We start from the raw sequence: 24,862 nt of genomic DNA, 5'->3' as shown, positions 1-24,862 counted from the left end.
AATACAGGCAGACAGATGTTTTATGTTTTTGGATGAAGAAAAACAATGTCAAACCCTGGTCCTCATTATTTACACAGAAGACAATGTATTTTTCTTTTCAGAACGTAAAACTGAACCCACAGAGACCATGACACACACAAGGTTCCCATAAAGTTAAATTTTGAAGAAGAAAATAAAAAAATGAACTTTAAAAGTAAAATCATGATTTCAGATCTGAATCAATAAAAATGAATATGTGAATATATATAGGTTCTAAAATGCCAGCTCTTGTCCATCCATCCATCCATCCTTCCATCATCCATCCATCCATCCATCCATCCATCCATCCATCCATCCATCCATCCATCCTCCTTTGTACACATTGAAATCAGCAACAATTCCCTAATGTGCCAATTGGTCGGAGGAGACAGTGGTGTAGGAAGCAGGAGAGTTCTTCCTTCAACTTAAGTGTTGGCGGTTTGAACCCAGGCTCCATCCATCTCAGTCCTAGTGTCTTTGAGCAAAACAGTTCACCTACATTTGTCTGCTGATGGTGGTCAGAGGGTTCGGTACACAGCCTTCAGTGAGCCACAGGGTTTCCATAGTTACAATGTAGCTTGCCACCATCAGTGTGCATTTAAGAGTAAATTACATGAATGATATTGAAATATTAAAAAGAACACGTATACAACTTTTTGATATTTTTCTGTAGAAGCAAAGGTTTTTTTGACAGTTGTTAAATGAAGCCGGTTTTACAGCATCCACAGTGCTTTCAAGATATCTCATTCATTTCCCTCTTCTGTACATTAATATCGCTTTCATGAGTATATTATAAAGAAAAATCCCACTGGATCCACATTGCCGGGTTCATTTTAGCACTGTTTTAACATTGATAAAATGTTCTGCAGAACCTGGCTCCAGTAAAAATGTCTGAGGAGGTTCAGCTGGATACCTATCTGCAGATACCAGGTAAGACACTGCAAGCACATCTTTTTCTAAGTTGTCCTGGTTGAAATGATTCACTTCTTCTCCACGGTCTGTAGTGCTAAACACTCCCACTGGGGTATTTTACTTTCTTGGGATTCCAGTGACATTCCAGTCATTGTTGTTCACTTCAATCCTCCAGAACCAATTTCAAAGAACTCCAGGCCAAATGGGTTTCTAACCATTATTTATTTTTCCAAGTTGTGATGATTCTGTTTCTGTCATCGTAGAAAACTTGCAGATATTGCTGTTATTTCTTCGGTTTCCAATTAATTTGCAGGTGGGAATGTATCCACCCCATCTTCACCAGCCACATCCAGGAATGAATGCAGCATCACACCTCTCACACCCTCTCCCTCACCGGTAACTGCGCAAACAGCCTCTGACCACAGCTCTACTACACACCCTTTCCGCTCTCTGCTCTCTTGTCTTTATATAGAGCCTCCACCAGTTATTAGTGGGTCATCGTAAGACTTTCACTCAGAGTTTACAGCAAAGAATTAAAAAAGAAACGTGAAAACTACTTCAGTTCTTATAACAGAGTATAACCAAGCGGTTTTTGTTGCTTTCATTGTTTTATGTTATCAATGTCCAGCTAGGTATTGTACATTTCAATAGAAAAAGTGGAATGTACAATAAAGTACGTACACTACAGTTTGGTGTAGAGACGGCTTTTTTTTATTTTCTTCTTTTTAATGAAGTATCATTTAGTTAATTTTAGGCGTAATAAACCCTTTTTTTTATTATTATTTTGCAATAATTTTCTATTCTATTTTATACATTCTGAGGAAATAAAGTCTCTCTATGTCTGTGGTTGTATCTATTTATTACTAAAAAAAAAAAAAAAAAAGTCTTACACTCGGATAGATGATATCTAAAAGTGATTGCTTACACTGATGCATTAATAATAATAATAGTTGAAATCTGTTGATCTTACATTGGAGAAATTTACCTCTGCATTTAAAAAATCCCCTAGGGGAGCAGTTCGCTGCCATCATGCAGTGTGTGGGAAGCAGTGTGGGGTTAAAGGTCTTGCTCAGAGACCCAGAGTCTGTGGGAGTGGGGCTCGAACTCAGAACCTGAGGATTTCGAGCTCTATGCCCTTACCACTCCCACCGCTCCCTCTTCGCATCCTAAAGGTTTTTGTTTGATGCACTATACTTAAGTTCATTCATTCAATATGATAATATCTTGCAAGAGCTAAAGGGTAAGAACCAGTGCATGTGTTTTTGCTCACTGACAGGAATAGCTAAATACTGCAGAATGCTTTGTCAAAGCATGCAGAGCCCTGAATTAATTTACTTTTTGTTTAGGGGTTTATGTGATAGACTAACAAAAGGTAGCACAAAATGTTTATCTGAAGAGTACTGTGCTATTGTTGTTTTTGTTGTTGTTTACAAGCAAGGAAAGAAATTACATTTCATTTATATAGCACCTTTCTCAGACAAGTACCTTACAGTAAAGTACAGGTAAAATTATTAGGACATTAAAACATAGATACAATGTAATAAAAAAAAATTAACAAGTTTAAATTTATATGTCTATTCTATCAGCTTTACTCTGATGCCCCAAAATAAAGTACAACCCATGTGACTGTATATATTGGATTAATAAGGAGTAAAAACATAAAATAAGACACTAGGCCATCAGTATCCAAAATAAAGAACAGAATCTTTTATACTTGTGTGTCAGCAAATGTTTGCATAAAGACCAAACACATGCTGTTTCTCTGTCTGGCAGAGGGTGGAAATCAGACCCCGGATGGCTTGTCCATTCTCTGTTGTCGTCGCCATAGACTTTGGGACGACCTCCAGCGGCTATGCTTTCAGCTTCACGCAGGACTCTGAAGCCATACACATGATGAAGTAACAATCTGCTTAAACTCTCCTTTATTTATAATTCTCCCTTCCTTTTAACTCTAAATGACAATTTTGCTCTGCTCTGTGCAGACGTTGGGAGGGCGGTGACCCCGGAGTGGCCAATCAGAAGAGCCCAACTTGTTTGCTGCTCACACCTGATTTGCGGTTCCACAGTTTTGGGTTTGCAGCACGAGATTTCTACCATGACCTGGATCCAGAGGAGGCCCAGCACTGGCTTTACTTTGATAAATTCAAGATGAAGATCCACAGCACAAGTGTAAGTCGCTCCCAAAGTTCTGGTCAGAAGTTTACAAACACCCATTATGAAGGTGGATGTTAGGTAACCGTTGGATGCAAAAGTCAGCATTTATGTGGATTCCTTTTATCAAATCAACTCTCAGACTAAAATATAAACATAGATCCCAAAAGACACTTGATTGAGTGTTTCTCTGCAGGTGGTCCCTCAACAAAACACTTTTTATAGCCATAAACAGGCTTCTGTTGTAACTCTTTCTGGGTATTTACCCTCTTGGAAGAGCTGGTAGAATCAATTACTTCATTAATAATCCTTTATTTATAGGAAAATTTCTTCAGACTCACTGTCTCATTTATAAAGCAAAGCTATTAAATACATTAAAGGGAATAACATAAAAAACAGGAACGGTATGTACTTTTGAAGGTTAAAACCATACAACGCCAGCAGGGATTTCAAAAACAAACACAAGTTCCTCCAGACAAATCTACTAATCCTTTTATTAAAATTTTGAAACGTGGTAAAATGGAAAAACTTCAGGTACTGCTGAAAAATGTTCGAGGCGGATCAGAGAAAGAGAATGCTGCTGTGTCCTGCTCAGTACGCACTAATTGAACACTGCATGTGATAAATCAATAAAGCTAAGATATAGCAGTAGGTCTGATCGGACAGACTAAATGTAATAAATTTGGGGGGGGGTGGTAATGCTTTACATGTCAGATATAAGATGACAGTTATGGTGGAACAAAAGTGAAAATACATTTGTACCAATGTATAGAGAGCACCGTTTAACTAAGAAGTAAAATGTGCAACAGTGAGAGAGGCTTTTGCTGTTTCTAATAAATCAGAGCAAGACAGCGTCCTATAGATGTAAAATACTTAATAACTTAAAAAATAATACCTCCATAGTCTAAAATACTCATCAAAGTGGCAGAAACAAGTTGTTTACCTGGCATTGTATCTGTAAAACAATTTCTGTTTCAAACAAAAATGCCCTAATTTTATTTTTTTTTTTCCATAATTTTCAATATGGGAGATTATCATCTATGGTGATGCCAATATAATTATAGGATGTTAAAAAACTAATCACACACAGAGTGGTAGAGAGAGTTCAGAGTGCCCTACGTAACAGGACCTTAGTCTCACTTAGATTCAATGGTGATATAAGTTGTGATGGTTGAGACTGAAAGTTTTCAAAAGAGGACTGCAGGCACCTAAAATAAAAATAAAACTGGTTTTGAATGGAAATAAATCAGTGAACATTGTTGCACTTTGATTATGGCCCAGATTATTAAAATACATAATAAAAAAAAAACTATGAGCACTAAGACATAACCTTGTGGAACTCATGGAAATATTCATATAACTTGATCTTGAGCTATTTTGAAGGTGATTATTGTTTTTTTTTGTTTTTTTTTGTGTTTCTCTTCATTGTGGTTGATTTTTATAGCAAATATTAAAGAATAAATAAATTTTAGAGGCAGTTTTTGGTGCTATTGTAAAATAAAAAAAAATAAAAAAAGAAGGGGTCCAACTAATTTGTGTCCGAAGCATTTTGTCTTTGGTACTTTAAATCAATTTGAACCAAAGTCTATCACAATTCAGAACCGGAGGACCCATTATTTGAGGTAGGACAGACAGTGGGATTATTCAAAAGGTGTTTATTTCAAACCAGTGGATCAGAGTAACAGCGTCTATCACTGGAAACTCTGCAGAAAGAAACACAGGTTAGTGACCATGTAAATCTAATGAAGGAAGATAAACTCGAGTCACTAACCTGGTCTACAATTTAAGTCCATAGCCAGAGAACAAGGTAGGATCCAGCAGGTGGGCTGCCATCAAGATGCGGTGGGTGCCGCCCATAGTGTCCCAGATGCTGCAGCCTGAGGGAACATGCAAGAGCCTGAAGCCAGGTCCGGCAAACAGATCAGAAAAGGAATAAGCAGGCTTAGAAATCCATGAGTTCAAAGACAGTTCAGGCAAACTGTTCAGATGGGGACAGACAGGCTCAGTGGGTGAGAGGCAGAACAGGTCAATATCAGGAAATCAGAAACACCAAGGAACTCTAAAAACACTCTCACTATTGGCTAGAGAGAGCAAGAATAATCTGGTCCTGATGAGGGGATTCAAGCACCTTAAATAGAGGCAGGAGCAGGTTGATCTGATGAGCAGTGATGAGAAATGGGGCAGAGTTAGACAGGTGAATGGAGTTAGTAATTAAGCCGGTCATCAGTGCCAAGATCATGACAAAATCTTTTAGAAGTTAAAAAGACATTTGTATGACTTTGACTTTGCAAAGGTAGTGGTTTATTGAAAATGTAGAAAAAACCTTCCTGTTTTTACAGTTTCAAATATCATTATCAGCTTTTGGTTTCTCCAACTCAATCCATCATATCTTACAGGACCTCACAATGGAGACGGAGCTGGAGGCTGTTAACGGTCGAAAAGTTAGAGCTATTGAGGTGTTTGCACATGCTCTCCGCTTTTTCAGAGAGCACGCTCTGAAGGTAAGGCCTTGGTCTGTCAGTTTGTTTACAGATGGAAAGACGACTGGTCCTCAGTGGTGAATCTGAGTCCTTTTTTCAGGAGGTGAAGGACCAGTCATCTTCAGTGCTGGAGGGAGAGGAAATCAGATGGGTGATCACCGTCCCAGCTGTGTGGAGACAACCGGCCAAGCAGTTTATGAGAGAAGCTGCGTACCTGGTAGGACATTTGCATCATGTCAACCCAAAGTCCTCCCCAGATTAAAAGATAATATTGCTTCTGCGTAGGAAGGTTCTCCTCCATGGCATTCCTCAGAACTAATTAAAAATGAACAGTTGGAATCCTTGGATTACTTTTTCTTTATTAAGATTAAGAGTAAAATATCTTTTATTTTATGTTTTTTCTTGAAATTTTTCCCGTTAATTAGCCTTTTAAGAAACCCAGCTTGTGTGCGGGAGATAAACAGACGAGGAAGAAAAACGAGCAGATGGAAAGAAACCCTGGGATATAGACAGATTAACTTTCCCATCATGGATCCTTTACACACACAGATTACAGCATGCATTTGGCTTTGTCTGTGTTTGTATGTCATGAGAATACACACGCCCCTACTTATTGTGTACGTGTTTGACTGACTTGTAGGAAGTGAGCATGCATGCACAGGAATGCATCAAGAAAAAAATGGCATGCAAGTCTGTATCTAATGGTGCATTAAAATCAAGACATTTTCCTGTTAGAATCTGTGACCTCTTTGTCTGACCTCCACAAACAGACCAAATCTGGTATTATTCTGAGTCACTAGCCTCTAACTGTCTCAGGTGAGTCAATAAAAAGTCTAAAACACGCACACACTCTCCCACACATGGTTAGTGCTGGCTCCTGGTTGAGGTCTGTCGGGGCGTGTGCGCTTCCTGCTGGTGATGTCATTAGGAGCGAACAATAAGGGAGACCGGCGTACAAACACAGGAAGTAGAGAGCAGACCCCCGCCCTGCACAGACACAAACTTATTGTTATAGCCTACTTAACCCTATACCCCATAACATCACATTTAGTGCTTATATAAATCTCCTTATGTTTGAAATCCTTCCTCCTAATGGATCATCATTACTTTTGGTTAGGTTAGAGTAATTTCATCTTTAAATCTGTGTTGAAGTGCCATCAGTGTGGATGTTTCTGTAGATTTCTTTTCTTATTTCTGTTGACCTCTGAAATGTCTCTTTTCTGTCCAAAGGTCAGTGTGACATATAGAGTGTGGTTTTGTTAACATTTTATCATAAAGAATGATGACATTTAGGCTAGCAAGATAGAGGCAAAGGAAAACAATGAACATTCTATCATTTAGTAGATTTTAGAACTTCCTCTAGCAGCAATAATTTGAAGGAGCGTTTTTCTGTATCAGCTTATCTGCTCTTTGAGATATTTACCTTTTTTATGACCCATTTTTTACAAAAGTCTCAAGTGTCATACAGAGTCACATTTACCTCTAGAGTTCTTTGGTACAGAGTAAAGTTTAGTTCAAAAACATAACTGGTCATTAAAGGATCTCTCTAAATGACCTTTAGGTATAATGTGTCTAAGTGCATGGTATATTTTTGTTGTGTTGTGATGTGATGGAGTGGAAACCTCTCCAGTTTGCACCTCATCTCTCCCCCAATGACCACCAGAGAAAAGATGACCACCAGTGACCAAGCAAGGATAAGTGGGCAATGGGCAGATGGATGTATTGATAGATGGATGGATGTTTTGCTTGGATATTCGTACCACTTACCACGTTTTTTTGTCTTTTTTAATCATGGATTTTTTTTTTTTATTAATATAATAGAATAATAATTCACTTTTTGTTCCACAGTGGGGAAATTTAGGTACCGGTAGTTTTAGGGGCAAGCGTAAAGTTTACAACAGAAAAAATATAGTGTACAGTTATAAAGCACTTACAACAAAATTTTAAAACAGGTCAAAAAATTGAGCATTAAAAACTCCAAACTCTGATCAAATGAAATGTGCAAATGTAAACTTGGATGTATTGGGAAAATGTTCAAACTGTTCATTTAACAATTGTGTATAAAAATTAACAACAGACTGTTTACAAGAAAAACTGAAAACACTGCAATCAATTGCAGATGTATAAACAGCCTATTGAGTTTGTTGGGTGCTGTGGTGATTATAAACAGCTGCTGGTAGGAAAGATCTGTGATAACACTCCTTAGTGGACCCAAGGCACAGTAGTCTTTCATTGAAGGAAATTTCCACTTCTGAAACACATTGTCCAACAATTAAATTTTTTTTTTTTTTTTTAAACACATTGTCCAACAATTAAATTTTTTTTTTTTTTTTTTCCCAAGAGTCCGTTTGTCTCCCTCCACCTGCACAGGGTTGTTTGGGCATCCTATAACAGAGCTGGCCTTCCTGATAAGCAAATTTAACCTCTGTGCTTGGTGGTAATTAAGATATAAAAAAAGTCTTCAAGTGCACCCCCTGTGCTCCAGACTCAGTTTCCTAAACAGGCAGCGTCCACTGTGAATCATTCTATAAAGAGCAGGGCCGATCACAGTATTTGTAACACATGAAAAATGCCCCATTGCTTACTTCTTATTCTCCTACCATTCTATCTTGTTTTCAAGTCTTCTTCGATTAAATACATTGTGTTTTAGATTCCTCAAGTAAACACATGACAAGGTGTGATGTAAAGTAACCTACTTTATCTCTGCATGCTCTGGTTTTCTCTCACTGCTGTCGTTACACGTTGTTTGTGTGTTCTCCAGGCTGGGCTGGTGTCTCCTGAATGTCCTGAGCAGCTCCTCATCGCCCTGGAGCCCGAGGCCGCCTCCATCTACTGTCGGAAACTTCGGCTCCACCAGGTGATCGACCTGAGCATGCAGCCAATTACCAACGGCCTGGAACTGGACGGAACCCGGCCCTTCGACTCCAGCTTCAGACAAGGTAAATGGACGTCACTGAGAAGTTTTCTTTATCAGCAAAAGCATAAAGCCACACTGTTCCTGGAAAGGTTGCTGTTCTGATTCACACAGAGGTTGTGGGGTTTCAAAGCACAGACTCTGAGTTTTTTAGTGAAACAAAGAGCTGGGGGTAAAAATGTGGCCTCGGATACGGCTCATGTTCTCTGCCTCAAATGACTTTACATGCTTGTGTGTAGAATGTGTGTATTTTTGGGGGGAGGGATGTGTACAGACACACCACTTTGAAGAGGGCATGTGTTTAATGTAAGCCAGCAGAGAAGCAGAAATGGATTCATTTGCAGAGGGAAAGGGGAGAAGAAGCCGCTTTTAAACAGATGGAATTCCCAGGAAGAGGAAATGTTCCTCATCTCGGACTGAGAAGTCCTCTCCTTCATCCTTTAAAAAATAAAACACTGATTATGAGCTTGGCTTTCTTCTATACATCTTTACTTTTTCAATAATGTAATCTTTTGATGATTAATACTGACAGCTTTGCAGCAGTCTTACACATCTTTTCACCTTCAAAGCGCCAGCCTTAATGTAGTTTATTGGGATTTTGAATAGTTCGGTAGCACATAATTAGGCAGTGGAAGGAAAGTCTACGTTTTTGCATGTTGCTGTGCATTTGTAGGTACCATGAGTATGTGCAACGTAGTTTCATCTTTCGTTGTGCAGATGCAAGTCTGCCACAGATACATCTCTGAAAGCTTTGGACATGCACTATATCTTTGGACTTCATTTGACTGATACTGCTTTCCATTCAGTCTGACTGAATTTGAGTTAATTTAGTCGCGAATGTCCGTAAACCTGAAATTTGAATTTGTTGTTGTAGATTCTCTATTGGATTTACATCTGGACTTTGCCATTTTACTTTTTGGATATTCTTTTTTTTTTCTTTTTTCAAAAATTCAATTTAAATTCAATTTATAAACATTTTATCAATCCCAAAGGGAAATTAAATATTGCAGTCAGTCATCTGCTTTAAAAAAAAAATGAAATTGTCATTTTCTTTTTGTTTACACTTGTGTATACAAAATAAATCTTTTTGAGTCAACGGTAAGTCATTTTTACAAGCCAGTCTTTTTCAAACGAGTTGTTGTAGAAATTTGATAGCTGAAGGCAGGAAGGATCTTCTATAGCAGGAGTGTCAAAGTGGTTCCAGAAAGGGCCGTGCGCTTGCAGGTTTTCTTTTTCAACCAAGCAATAGCAAACCAGACTCCAGTCATCTCATCAAGTGAGTCCAATCTGAACATGATGACTGGAGTTTGGTGTGCTATTGCTTGGTTGGAAAGAAAACCTGCAGCCCCACGGCCCTTTCTTGGAACCACTTTGACACCCGATCTGGAGAAATCTTTGACTGAAGACAACATGATGGTGTTTAAAAGTCCTATGAAGATGCTCACTGTTTCCCATAAAGTTCTTTACTTTGTGAGGTATTATCTTTGTGAAATAATCTCCAGAGGTCCTAGAGGAGTTCCTAGAATAGAGCCGCCCTGCTTTATCAGCTTGTTGAGCTTTTATAAGTCATTTGCTCTGATACTGTTACCCCAGCAGATTAACTCTCAGATACACTCTCCACAACAGACTTATAGAAGATATGTAGCATATTGCTGCAAACCCTGAAGGACCTAAGATTCCTTAGAAAGTACAGTCTGCTCTGTCCCTTCTTGTAGACAGTTTCACAGTTGTGTCTCCAGTTAAATTTATTGTTGGTGTAAACACCAAAGTATTAATACTCTTCCACTCTCCTATGATGTTAATACTGCATCCAGAACCCCACCTTCTGGGTCAAGCTAAGGTTAAAAGAGGTGTTGTATTCATTTATTTATTTTTTCAATTCAATTAAATTATACATTACCAATTCCCAACGCATGTCATCTCAAGGCCCTTTACAGAGAAATATATCAGATCCTGCTGTCCGATTGGTCAAAAGTTTCCTGGGGAAAACCAGCAGATTGCAGGGAGAAGCATCTCACATGAGCTGCTCTGGACAGGCCTGCACCACTCGAGCCAACACCATCTGGACCCGGTGACTCATTGTGATTGAGTCTCCCCAGTTACCTCCTCATTTGATTTTTAGAGATAGATAGGTGGAGGGGTGGGGGTGGGGGGGTGCAACTCTAAATGTCATAACTAAATGATCCTCCTTACAAAATGGGTGGAAATTTGTGTTTTTCTTTTCAATTCAAAAACACCTTTGACTTATTTTCTGGCTCGACTCCAAGTTTTGCAGCTTCTCTCTCAGTTTCTTTAGGATTTGAAGGATGAAAAGCTGTTACCCAACAATTACTGGTTTCAAGACAGTTAGACTTGGAATCTAGTTTCTTCTATGTCATTAGATGCCTAGAGCATATCTGATTTGTTCATTGAACAAAGATTGTTAAAACCTTTATACTGTTTTTGAGAGGACATATAAGGCATTTATGTTTTTTAAGTTGAGGCTTTCCCACTAAAGTCTGGTTGAATCTAATCCAGGACCCTGGATCTGTACTCTGTCACATTTAGAAATGCTGGTCTCAGCTGGTTAATCCAAACCCTTTTGTGTTTTTCTTCCCGTATTAAAAGAAGAGATTATCTGATGTAAGGGCAAAACATTTAAGGAAAAGAAAACAAGGAACAACAAATTAAGAGCTCAAATCTAAGAACTACTTAGTTAAGTATTACATGGAATAGCTAGAAGCTGCAGGAAGAACTTCCTTTTTTGTGCTTTAAATTCTTCTTTTTTGAAACCATACTTCTGTGAAATCTGTGTAAGTGCATGGCGATCTGGTCCAATAATCTCTGAGTGAACGTTAACTGCTCCAGCATAGGTGTGACACTTTTCTCACTTTAAACAGTCTCTGGACTTGTCCCCATAAAAGACTGGCAGGATGAATGCATCCAACTCTAACACAATATATTGAATGGCAAAACTTGGATTAAACTATCCAAGAGTGAATATGTCTTAAAGTACAGTTTTATTATGAAGGAGGATTCTTAGTTTTCTCTAAGATCATATAAAAATCTAAATAATAGGGATGGAAACTGGCAAGAATTGGGTCGTACAGTGCATATCATAACACATGCATCACAATAAAATTCATCCTGATATTTGCTGATACAGTAACAAAGATAATATATTTTAAAAATGACATATCTCAACTTTGATCTCAATGTTGCTCTGCTGAGGACAGTGCAGAGTAGATGAATAATAGGCTCTTCTCAACACACTGTCATCTAGTGGATGGATGTTTAAGTGTTATAAAAAAGTAGGACAATAAATTGTATGTTTGCACGTTTACTGTACTTTGAATCAATACCAATATTGTCCAATGAAATATGGGGATATTTAACAGAATCAATTTTTCTTATATTGCTATATAATTAATAGCATTTTTTGTTTTTGTTAAAGCTTGGAAGCAGTGAACATGATAAGCAGTATTTCTGTGGGAATGCCTTTAATTGTTGGGGTGGTGGTACGAGATGGGACTTATCTCTGGTGTCATTCACATCAAAAATGATGCTGTTTAAAACTATCAAGAGAAACAGCAGAATTATTTAGTTCTGTCTTTATGTTACATATTTTAAATGGACACTCTTAAAACTGTATATTTGTGGGTTCTCATAGGAACCAAGGACATCAATAAAAGCTTACTCTCATTGGTGGAGGTAGATCAGAGGGAAATCAGTGAAGATATTGCCAATTGAAGCCAAAGAAAGTCTGAGCACAATACCAATCTCTTAATGTGTTTAGATGTAGTAAATAGTTGCTTGGATACAGCATCAAACTGATGGATAAAAAACTTAGTTATATACCCTTTCTTTTTGCTTCAATGAACCAATTTTCCTTAAAATCACTACAGTTCTTCAGTCTTTTTAAAAGCCTTTAACAGTTTTTTTTGTGTGGCAGCACTTTGATAGTATTTACATTTAAGTGATCTTGCACAGCCTTTTGATTAAATTGGCATAACTAACATTTTGTTCTGTAGTCTCATTGTGAATTGCCTTAATAAAAAAAAAGACAACCTTTAAAAATAAATGGGTTTGTTGCATATCTGCTGCAAAATATCTCATTAAAACCCAACTTCTGCAGCAGGAAAATAGTCTTTAGCACTGAAAAGTACAATCTGAAACTTAGGGGGGAAAGAAATCAGCAATGCATAATTCAGCGGGCGAACATGCTGTCCAAATCCCCTGCAAAGGCCCACTTATACATATGCAGCCAGTGAGATGCACACAAAGAACATTCACACACTCTAAACACAGGATATTGTAATTGGAACAAGGTGGAGTGTGACTATGATCTCACCCCCTCCTTGCCTGTCACTCTCCCTCTCCTTCACTCGCCTCCTGCTTTCTTTGCATTTTCTTTCAATCTCTCACTTTCTCTTTCTCCAAGGTCAGTTTCATTCCCAGAAGTGTGGGGACGAAAAACGACCCCACACAAATACAGACACACAAACTTGGCATCGTCGACTGTTTTTTTTCCGCTATCTTTAGTATTCCTTCCACCTCATTTCATCTCCAAATTTAGCACGGGGGAGTCGTTAAAAACAACCCCATGTACATTTTCTCTTCTGCAGTTTCATGTAAATGGTTTCCAGACTTGCTTGTCGCTGCTGAACAAAAAACAGGCACATGAAATCGAAGCTTACGTGACGGTGTCGGCCCTCATTCAACTTTGTTTACAATGCACCCCTACACACTATCACACGGGGGGCTATTCAAATAAATCTTTGCTTTCCCAATCTGTCAGTTCGAACGCCAAAGCTTCTCCTCAGTCTCACCAAAAATAAACTAATCTAAACCCTGTATTTTTGTAATCCTAGCATTATTTAAACTCAGGACAGGGTTGCTTTTTTTACCCTCATCATAAGCATGTATTACTAACTTGTACCCAGTTTTCTGTGATGCATTTGAATTGTTCTGTTCAAAGAAGGAATGTGTATGATTGAATCATTTACATATACAGGCTTAAGTTTAACATACACATCACATCCTAAAGGTATAATGGAGTATGTTCTTTTACCGGGTGGATCATCAAAATAAGTGGTTCTCCTAGCTGTCAATCATTCTGCTGATATGTTTAAGTAAAACCGTCCTACGTGCTCGTCCACATTTTCACTTAATGGTGGTGAGTCTGACATAGTGGAAAAATTGCAAATCTTCTTCTGGAAAGTAAGCTTGTTTGAGAGATGCAAACAGTAACTTTTAAACGGAGCGTTCAAGAGGAGAAATGGGTTAGTGCACTCTCTCACATGCGTTTAATAGGCGTTCCCTCTCAGGAGCTGGTACAGGGTGATGCATAGCATTTTTTTTTAAGTGGAGAGGACGGGTCTTTTCAAAAATTCACGAAAATCCTCCTCTATACCTTTAATATCCAGAGAACTGACCTTGAACATCTATTTCCAATGGGTTGTTCTGAAACATTCCAACCAATTAGACAACAAGCCCAAAAACCTACATTGAATCTAGCTTTAGACGGCTAATGTTAAGCTTTCTGGGTAGCTTTGAGCCCGGCCCTATTTATAACACACAAACTAGGTTCATCCAAGGGAACAAACCAGTTTAACCCTTTAAAGCCTGGACCATGAAATAATTGACAGAAAATTCAATTTTTTTATTTAGAGTTGTCATTAAACTCTCTGAAAAATGAAAAAAAAAAAAGAATATATTGTCAGGTTTTGGTGTTGGTTTGAGGACCCAAATGCAGAGGCAAGTAGGCAGAGGTGAATTTAGGTGGGTTTAAGGAGGTTCACAGGAACTGAGGCAGGAATCAAAAATCCAACAAAAAATAACCAACGAACCAGAACCAAGGAGACATGAGGGGAAAACCAAACTCTAGGAACCAGGGAGAGACGAGATAGGCAGACAGACGTTAGACGAGGATCCAGCAAACAGGAACTGAAGAGGGAGGCTTTTAAAGGGGACAGAGACAAAGAGAGGGCTAACGAGAGGATTAGAAACAGGTGAGGACAGAGCAGAAAACAGAGCTAGGGATAGAGGACACAAGAGGGCAGCAGAGGACAACAAATGGAAAACCAAGACTGTGACATATATATATATTTTGTATAAGTCAAATTTGATCATTTATTTGCATCAATTTTGATACATTAGGCATTTCTGTAGAATATTATATAGGTTTTCTGTTCATTACATGTGTCTGATTGTGTAAGTCGGGTTTTTAAGATCAGCACTGATGATGCAAAGTCCTGAAAAACTCATGTATCAAATATGATACAATTGGTTTTAAAGGGTTAAAGGAATTTTACCAATTCAGAATTATACCATCATCATTAAAAACTGCAAAAACAAGGGTTCAAAATTAACAACTAATCACCATACCATTTCTTTTATGTGTATTAATTAATTTTGGAGGGCCGAATATAAGTATGAAAGTGGCACATCTCGCCTCCTCCAGCTACGTTTGAACATGCTCTTGCTTTCGTTGGCCCTTGGTCGACCCACCAGTCACCACAGCAAACAAAGAAATTGAAACCTGAGCAAGGCCGTTTCCAAAACCTCACGCCGGTGCTGTTTTACTTGGATCTAAATTTTTAGGTTTGGTTCAAGCACATGTGTAAAGAGGTCTCCGGCTTTGTGACTTGTTTATGCTTTACATGTAGATTGAAGTGGGCTGTGTTTATGTTTTTGACTGAGCTGCTTTCGTCTTCAGTGATTTTACTCTAAGTGTGTTTACACAAAAAAAAAAAAAGGTTTGACAGCCAAAGAAGCTGAGTGAGGCACTGGAGGGTGATGATGACTACTTCCAGGTGTCCATGAAGCCGATAAAGTTAGGCTGTTTGATTAAAGAGGTCATAAAATCAAACACATTTGAGCCATAATTTCGAAATCTGTGTGCACCTTAAAATATGCAGCAACTTCTGTTTAAATTCTTCTACAATTATGATGCACAGGTCAGATCTTGTTTAAGTAATTCTGATCATATGAGGAGTTTGGATCTCCTGAAGATCTTTAAGCTTCAAGCAACCTGACTGACATCAAACTTTATGTTATTATTACTACTAAACTTGCAGATATGTGAGTTTTCTCCACAAAAGCACCTTGTTAATGGGTGGAACAAAATGTTAAGATAGAGATAAGGAGCGATTCTAGGACCTGAGGTTTAGGGGTGCTGAGCACCCAGAGAGCTGTCTGACCAGACAAGATTAATTTCACTGTTTTATAAACATATTTTTGAAACTTGTTAAGTGAGTTTTGCTAATATTTACTCAATCATTCACTAATGCTTCATATCCGAGACTTGTGCCAAAAACCCAAAAAGCAAAGCAAGAAGCTTTAACAGTAAATCAACTATTTTCATGGAAACTTTTGAATCAGTTTTCATGAAATTAGTTTTCTCTTTTGTGTGCCAACATTACTTCCATGATTTATGTAAAATAATCTACTGAATGAAATGTTTTTCTTTGCCAGTTTAACAACTGTTGCTATTCTGTCTGTTGTCTTTCCTGGTTTTTCCTGACCTTTCACTTTGTGCACACCTTGCTCCTCTGCTCCACCTTTAGACTGACATTCATAAAATTAGTTCAAGTTCAAATTATAAGGATTTACTAATGATTCAGTTAATTCAAATATTGATATTGAGTTGTGGCTTTAAAGATAATCAAACAAACCAATCTCAGACACATTAGAGCACCTCCCTGATGAATATTTCACCAATACACCATCAATAGGTGCAGAAATCTGACTGAACATTTCAGAAACACCTGAATGCAGCGTTACCCTCAAAGCGTTGGTCAACATTTTTGTAAAGGGTTAATCTTAACCCTCCATCAGGCTTGTTTATTTGTTTTTTTTTTGTTGTTTATTTATTATTATTTCTGATGAACCAGAACAGAATTGAAGGGGTTAAATAACCAAGTACTGTATAGTTTTCACAATGTCACTTTTTCTTTTATTGTAAAAAGCGCATACAATTAAAAGAAAAAACAACTAAAGGTATAATGGAGGATGTTCACCCCTTTTTTAGGGGTGCTTTGATTCAAATTAGGGTCGCTTCAGTACGCCCAAACATAGGCTAAAAACTCCTATGATGGAGATGTAGAGCTTGTCATGACAAAATGACGCAATGCTACTCAGTCTGGACTTCAGAAAAAGGAATATAGGAATATGTGTTTTTACCAAACCATATATCCTCTACGGATGAGTGAAGGCAACTTCTGTAAGGATGTGGAAAGAGTTCAAAACAAATTATTCTTTTGATTTTAGGAACAAAAGTCTTTAATCAGAAGAATATCTGTTGACTGGACAAAAAAAAATCCAAGGTAAAAAGTTATGATTGAAAGATTTTTTATCTTCATAGTCAGTTTACCCCTTATCAATCCCCCCTTTCTAAATATGCCTTAGAAAAAAAAAAATATTTTTATTCTTTGTTTTTTTTTACACAGCATGAAACTAGATCTGTTTTTGTGTTTTAGTTTTAGTTGTTTTCATGTTTTTATTTGTTTTAATTAATTAATTGTATTAAATTGTTTTATTCCTTTAAATTTCTATGTTGTTTTTATACAATTTTAACTTTACTTGGTATATTAGTAACTTATGAGTTACTGCAACACTTAATTTCCCTTTGACATTAATTAGGTATTTTTGAATTTGAACTGGATTGAATGTACAGCATTTTGTGGCAGCTTTATCTATAAAGTTGAGTTCAGTTAAAAGATTAAGTACCTTTACTGGAACATAATTTTAGTTTAAAATGTATGTTTTTAAGCTTATTAGGGTTTCTAGGGGATCAATGCAATTTTTCATTTATTTTACCTTTATTTTACCAGAAAAGAAAGATCCATTGATTTTTTTTGTATTTCTTTCACAAGGACGTCCTGGCCAAGATGTGAAACAAAGCAAAGTGCAAGGTGCACCAGGGCGTTACATGTGCATCAACATTATTTCTAAGAATAACAGCAGTGTTTAATTATTTACAACTAATTTTAAAGGAATAGGAGATAAAAGACAATGAAAAATTAAACATATTACAATCTGACAAAATGTTACAGAAGTAAAATGTGTTTAAATGTGTGAAAATTATTTGGTTTAGTTTGGTAGACGATCCGTCATGCCATTGGTCTGATCTTCTTGCAAAGACCCTGAGAAACTTTTTAGAGTGCTTCCCATATAAATATATAAATACATATTTCCCCTTTGAGGAAAAACCCTAATAGATCAAGTCTGCTTCCTCCTTGCGTAGATTTTTCAGATACTAGAAGATGAAAACTTTGATGTGAGATGTGTGAATCAAGCCCAGAACAAAACCAGAGGACCATGTGAAGGGGTTGGTGAAAGCTAGAAACAGATTATCATTTACCACAGTTAATTTGGTCTTTCTAATGACATTAGACGGAAGAGCTGCTCAAAGAGGAAGAAGCCTTTACTCCAAAAGTAACATAAAATATAGATTACAATTTGTAAATTGATGTTGAGACAAATAATTTACATTTTTAAAGTATGATCTTTGAAATAAAGAAACTATCATCCAAGTGTTTTTTCATAAACAGCTTCACTAAAAAGAAAAAGGGAAACATTCATAGCTACCACCTCCTAACTGTAATGTACAGGGGTGGTAGCAACATGTCTTGGGTTTGTGTTGCTGCAGGAGGGAATGGTGCACTTTACGAATAAGACTGTATCACCAATAATAATTGTTATGGGAAAGTTTGAAGACAGCCCAAACGCTTTGGCACAAACCGGTCTACTAAATGGACCGCATTCCACCAAACCAGTTAAAAAGGGGACTTTAAAGCGATGAAGTCATTTGTTTATTTGGCCGTCACAAAGCAACATTCTCAGTCTCTTAGAAGACCAGAGGCCAAGCAAACATGACTTAGTTACAGCTGTTCTGTCAAGGAATGGGCTCAAATTCCAGCAAACTATTACATAAAGCTTGATGAAAGAAAATGACCACATTAGAACCAATCTTACAAGGAAAACAATCTTAAAAAGGAAGTGATGTACCTTTTTAGTATGCATATATCCTAAATAAACAATCTATACTCTGTTGACTGCTTATAGTTTCTTATCCTAACAAACTAAGAAGTAGCTTTTGTTTCCATAGCAGCTTTGTTGTCCAGCTCAAAGCAACCTTTTAACCTCGAGCCTTTAAAATCGATGACCTGTTTGTTGCAGCGAGGGAGCAGCTGAGACGATCCAGACACAGCAGGACCTTTTTGGTGGAGAGTGGAACAGGGGAGCTGTGGTCCGAGCTACAGACCGGTGAGTGCCTCTGACGTGCCCCTCTATTTGAACATACTGATGGTTTTGACCTTTAACATGCTGCCTATGTTGTGCAGGGACATCCACGTTCCTAATGTGTGTTGAGGGGGAGGGGCTACTTTCGGTTAAATTGGGTTTTACTTATTTTTCTCCCAGAAAATGAAGCAATGTTTATTACTCCTCTCCGACAGCATGTACCGATTGACCTGATTGTGAGATTTAAATATCAATAATGCTTTGTTGATTAGAAAAAAACCCTTCCAGGGGAGAACCAAGTTGCCCCCCAACTCGTTTCTTTCTCTCTTGTGCAATAACAACAGTCAGAGGAGCCACGTGGCCCTACTGACCTTCTCTGCTCTCTTTCTTGTCCAAACACACACAGGATGGACCCAGCCCGTGGGACTCTCTTGCCCCTACTCTATAAATCCAACAAGGGAATATGAGAAAGCTTCCTTTGTCTTAAACTCTTGCATTTATTTGTCGCCTCTTTGCAGATCTATTCATATCATTTATCTCAGTTCCTCACACCTAAGAACTCTGTCCGTGTGAAGTCCTTATCTCCATGCAGATCATAAACACTATCAGACAAACAGCCATTACTCAAGCCTGAAGGTTGGTTTAAAACTTTAAGGTAAATCAACAAAACACACATGGCCTCTTAAAACATTCAAAGGAAGATCTTCAGGAGCAAATCACTCCGATTTATCTGTGATCTTAAACATTTTATAGTGCCTTGCAGTAATATTCTTGAATTTTGTCACGTTATAATACAACCACACATTTTTTTTTGTTCAATTGCCCATAAACAAAGCCTTAAACGATAAATATCACTATTCTTCTACACAATGAGAAGCTAACATTATAAAATTCATGGTTTTATTCTTGGTGAGTCTTGGATAGAAAAAAATGTGATCCGAATGGAAACCTATCAGACTTGTATGGCCATGACGGTGTTGAGTGTAAGTTTCTGACACGATACCAGGAATACTGATGCGACAAAAAACAAAACAAAAAAAAACGTTATACTGCTAATCTTTGACAATTCAGTGTTTCCCCCTAAAAAAAGTCCAATAAACCCACTATTTGTTCTAAAAAACAATAATAACCTTTATTTTGTAATAAATATTGAAAACATATAAAGGATAAATTCATGAAGCGGTTTTTTCTTTTAACACTCAATATCAGATGTAACAGTGATAAAAAAATATATATATCTCCTGCAAATAGCACCAAAATTGATAAGGAAAATAAAAAAGTATATAAAATGTTGTAACACACTGTACTAAAAACCAGAAAAGGACTCAGGGTTAAAATTTGTTTTTGTAACGAATAATAAGCAAAGTGTTAATCATGATGTTAGCAAAGCTTGTGGAGACACACAAGTACAACCCCTACACAACAAGTTAAACACCTTTCCAATCCACTGGAGAAACAGGAAGTATTTTTTTTTAAGACAAGGCCCTGCATTCTTTAAAATGCAAAGAGCCATTTTGCGCAATGTTTGGCTGAATAAAAGTCATTTAGAGCAGCATATATGTTATAACTCTGTAATAAAACACAGCTTTTAATTTCTTTGTTAAATAGCTGATTTAGGAAGCCTGTTGCCATTTCAAACAACCAATAGTTTATCTTAATCTTCAGCTTTCAAAAAAAGGGAAAACATAAAACGTTTCATAAATTTGAAGCATGGATTTTCTTCTATAAGATATTATTTGATGTAAAGAATAATAATAATAGAAAAAAAAATCTGAGCTAACAATCAGTCAGGTTGATCTAAAAATATATTTCTGGTTCTCTCAACATATTTCTGTTCCAAACATTTAGTCAAATATTAAAAAGTTTTAAGCTTCAGGGGCTGGTATTTATCATACTACATTAGTTGCTTCTTTACATCATTTTAAGCCAGTGTTAAGAGCCATTGTAGAAGTTATAGAGCCACTCATGGCTTTGTTGCTGCAGGTTGCAAAACCATGGTTTATGACAAGGAAGTACATTGGTAAAAATTCCAGCAAGGATATGGTAAGAACATATAAAGTGAGAATAAAGAACGATTAAAAGATTTGACAGCTCAATGGCAAAATCTTAAAAATAAACTTTTGTTACAAGAAAATACATTTTGCTGACTTTCTGTAGGTGACAGGTACGTTGTTGCGGACTGTGGCGGAGGAACAGTTGACCTGACAGTTCATCAGATTGAACAGCCACAGGGGACCCTTAAAGAGCTCTACAAAGCCTCAGGTATACTATTTCACTACCAGACACAAGAAAGAGTATGGACACATTTCTAAAACTTCAAAGTGTCTTCAGGGGGTCCATACGGTGCAGTCGGGGTGGACTTGGCCTTCGAAGCCATGTTGTGCCAGATTTTCGGTGAGGACTTCATTCACAGCTTCAAAGCCAAGCGGCCGGCAGCCTGGGTGGACCTCATGATTGCTTTTGAGGCGAGGAAACGGACGGCGTCCCCAGGAAGAGCCAACGCCCTGAATATATCTCTGCCCTTCTCCTTCATTGACTTCTACAAGAGACACAGAGGACAGAGCGTGGAGGCCGCTCTGAGGAGAAGCAAGTGCGTGAGGCTGAAGAGCGCCAAGAAGTAGTCTGATGCTATTGCCGGTTGTTTGCAAAGTTCAACAAGAATCTGTTTTTATTTTCCTTCCGTCAGTATGAACATTGTGAAGTGGTCGTCTCAGGGGATGCTACGGCTGACGCAGGAAGCAATGAATGAGCTCTTCCAGCCCACCATCAGCAAGATAGTCAAACATATAGGTGAGAAAGACACCAAAAACAAACGGATGGACAATATGGAGTTAACATTCCCTACATCCAGTCTATATACAGATTAGTTTGTAAAAAAAAAACTGCAGCACAAAAAACATGTTGGGAAAGCAAAAAATGTTGGTAATGTCTTATTTTGAATCAGCCACATTCCAGTGGTACATTAACAGGATGCTGGCGTAACAGTATGCAAATATGGTAGGGGACAGAAAACAGGATTTTTGCATCATAGAAGTTTATAGTAGGTAACCAAAAGGTCAAACTCTTCAACGGTTTAATGACAGGGTTTCTTCTCTTCTGGCAGAGGAGTTGATGGGGAAGCCAGAGGTCTGTGGTGTCCGTTTCCTGTTCCTGGTTGGTGGTTTTGCAGAATCACCAATGTTACAGAAAGCAGTCCAAAGAGCACTGGGAAGGACCTGTCGCATCATCATCCCCCATGATGTTGGCCTAACCATCCTGAAGGGTGCCGTTCTCTTTGGGCTAGATCCCACTGTGGTAAAGGACTGGAAAATAAAAGTTAGTGTTGGAGTAATGCTATGATTCTTGTTGTAATGGCTCAATCTGTCGCAGGTCCGAGTGCGAAGGTGCCCTGTGACCTATGGAGTGGGCGTCCTCAACCGCTTCGTGGAAGGACGACACCCTCGGGAAAAGCTACTCATCAAGGACGGGCGCGAGTGGTGCACGGACATCTTTGACCGCTTTGTCTCCGTAGACCAGTCAGTGGCTCTCGGGGAGGTCGTTCGACGAAGCTACACACCTGCTAGGGTGGGCCAGCGAAAGATCATCATTAACATCTACTGCAGCTCAAAAGATGATATCACCTATATCTCTGATCCGGGCGTCAGGAAGTGTGGGACAATAACCTTAGACTTACCGGAACCGTCGGCACCACCTGGAGCGGTGGGAGGAGCAGGAGCAGTAGTGGCTGGGCCAGAAAGGAGGGAGATCAGAGCTACCATGCAGTTTGGAGATACGGAGATCAAAGTCACCGCAGTTGATATCATGTCTAACAGGTCTGTCCGGGCTTCCATAGACTTCCTGTCCAACTAAAGTAGGGCAGCAGCCTGATGAGACTTGAAATCAACACAACCGATTTAAAGCAGACGGAGTTTATGATGTTCAGTCAGCATTAAACATTTTCATGAACTTTCCTTGTTCAACTTTCTCTGGACAGAAATGGGAAGACTCTTTGATTCAAGAGTGAAATGCTGGAACAGAGTTATCCTAGGTATTGCTTATCAACACCAAGGAATGAATCACCTATAGACCCTACGAAGTATACTACCTAGAATGTTTATTTTATCCTCATATGATACTCAGTACCTCATTTAAATCCTTATATGAAACCTTACTGGACTATCATTTTATCTAATATGGTAGTGCTCCATCTAGTGGTAAGATGACAAAACTACAAGCTAAAATATATGCATTTACTGAAGGATTGTGGCATTATCTCCATTTGAATGTTTTTGACAGCGACATACCACTGCTATGGTGTTAAATATTTAGTTGAGTCTGATTTGTTTAGTCCTAATGAAGTCTGGTTTGTGTTTTAAAGCATTTTTTTTACATTTTATATAGAAATTTTACTCAGCTATGATCTGCTTAAGATTACACTTTTACAAAATGAAGGACAGTGTGTTATTTTTGATGGAGGTTTCATTTTTAAGGGGGAAAAATTGTCAATTTAAAAAAACAAAAACCCTGCATATAATGAAGCTCAAACACATGAAAGGCTAAGGACCTTCTTCTTGATAGTGACTGGGTTTTTACAAATCACAGAATATTAGGTCACATCTTGGTTTTCGTCACAGATTTTCTCTGTGATTTTCTCTCACTCTTTGCCTCTACATTGCTAGAAGAGCAAACCACACCTCAGTCAATGTTATGGACAAAAAGAAAAATTGCTGGTGGTTCAAGATCTCTCTCTAGATTCAACCCTGGTCCTCACCACCAAAATTCCTGCATGTTTTATTGTCTCTTCTCCAGAACATCTGAATCAAATAACTGCATAAACTTCTTAGCAGCCATCAAGAGCTGCAGGGGCTGGCTGATCACTTATTTATTAAAGTTAGGTGTGTGGAGGCAGGGAAAAACAAAACAGTTTCTTACTTTCTACTGCTTTGACCCAGACTCTTATGATCATGGTATTTTTGTGAGGTTCTGCAAAGATATTTTTCGGTATATAAGTTGACTTACTGGAAGAACTGTTGGCAATGGAAGTATAAGTCCAAATTCTGCAGATATAGCAAGTGTGATTGTGTGAGAGACACGGATAAGGAACGCCACCTGAAGTGTTTTTTAAGGACGTGATGTAAAATATTAGTCCCAACGCCTTGGTTCTTGAAGTTTTAAAATACATGAATGTAACAATGATGCCATTAGCAGGACTTTGAAGAAACGGGATACAATTTAGCCCCGTATGTTGGACACGTCAAAAATGAAGGACAGAAGTTTGGATGGAAGAGTATCTGGAGAGAACCCACAAATGAACAGGGAGAAAATGCAAAATCCAGAGTTCAAACCCGGGACTTATATCTGATTCCATCTTTAAAAATATGTTATTTCCCCAAAAAATAAAATCCCTATAAAAGCTACTTTACGATTACTGCCACTTTGGCCCATTTCTTTCAGACAACTGGGTTTGTAGTCTCCCTTGTTTATACCTATATAACTTTCCTTACTATTGTCTATAAGGCTGAGACCAGTACTTTGTGGTGGCTATTATAGAATTGTGGCTTTCTTCTTACGCCTCTTAGTGATGAATAAGCCGATAAATTAGGGGTCATTTTCTATTTGAGAGACACATTTGGGCCCAGGTTCTAACTGCTGTTACCCCGAGATGTTGGTTTAATATTCTTAACACAGTATATTATCTGTTTTGTCAAGTGCATTAGTCCTTCCTAAAAAAAAAAAATTTAATGATACTGCTATCATTGTACCTCATTACTGGAAAAGTGTTCTCAGGCTAAGCGTACCTGCAACACGATGCAAAATTTAGATGCTTCACTAACCAACATCCATCAGATGCCTTAAAGCTACGACAAGTTTTTGCCGTCATTATGGAAAAGCAGTATCGTATGTAAACGTCTGAATTTGAAGAGAGAAACAAAGGGGTAGCATTTAGAAGATGAAAATAACTGACAAAGTATTTAGAGTGAATATAAACTGTTTATAGTTCTAAAGGGTTTTTGGGTCCATAAAGGAGACGCCTTATTGGAACCTCGACAGATGGCTTAAGCAGAAGTTGAACTCCAACTGCCCCCTAGATAATTGGTCTCTACGTCTTATCTCAAACATAGTCCAACCGCCCAAAAGATAAAGCTAGCCTCAGCCACTTATCTGGCGCTGTGATAAATATCTC

At 38.0% G+C, this 24,862-nt stretch overlaps 1 protein-coding gene across 1 annotated transcript; it reads left to right on the top strand.

Annotated features, from left to right (window-relative positions):
• Nucleotides 1-879: 879 nt before the first annotated feature.
• Nucleotides 880-24,554, top strand: LOC107098312 (heat shock 70 kDa protein 12B-like). The gene is made up of 13 exons (XM_015395921.1): nucleotides 880-948; nucleotides 1,244-1,326; nucleotides 2,704-2,828; nucleotides 2,913-3,099; nucleotides 5,478-5,582; nucleotides 5,662-5,778; nucleotides 8,323-8,500; nucleotides 18,637-18,723; nucleotides 20,857-20,961; nucleotides 21,031-21,289; nucleotides 21,386-21,489; nucleotides 21,803-21,993; nucleotides 22,069-24,554. The coding sequence occupies exons 1-13, from the start codon at nucleotides 906-908 to the stop codon at nucleotides 22,546-22,548; spliced, it is 2,064 nt and encodes a 687-aa protein (XP_015251407.1). The 5' UTR covers nucleotides 880-905; the 3' UTR covers nucleotides 22,549-24,554.
• Nucleotides 24,555-24,862: the final 308 nt, after the last annotated feature.

Source organism: Cyprinodon variegatus, unplaced genomic scaffold (genome assembly GCF_000732505.1).
Source record: "Cyprinodon variegatus isolate N-32 unplaced genomic scaffold, C_variegatus-1.0 Scaffold767, whole genome shotgun sequence".
NCBI classification, from domain to species: Eukaryota; Metazoa; Chordata; class Actinopteri; order Cyprinodontiformes; family Cyprinodontidae; genus Cyprinodon; species Cyprinodon variegatus.
Note: the sequence above shows the minus strand (reverse complement) of the source record. Positions and strands in the feature narration are given on the sequence as shown.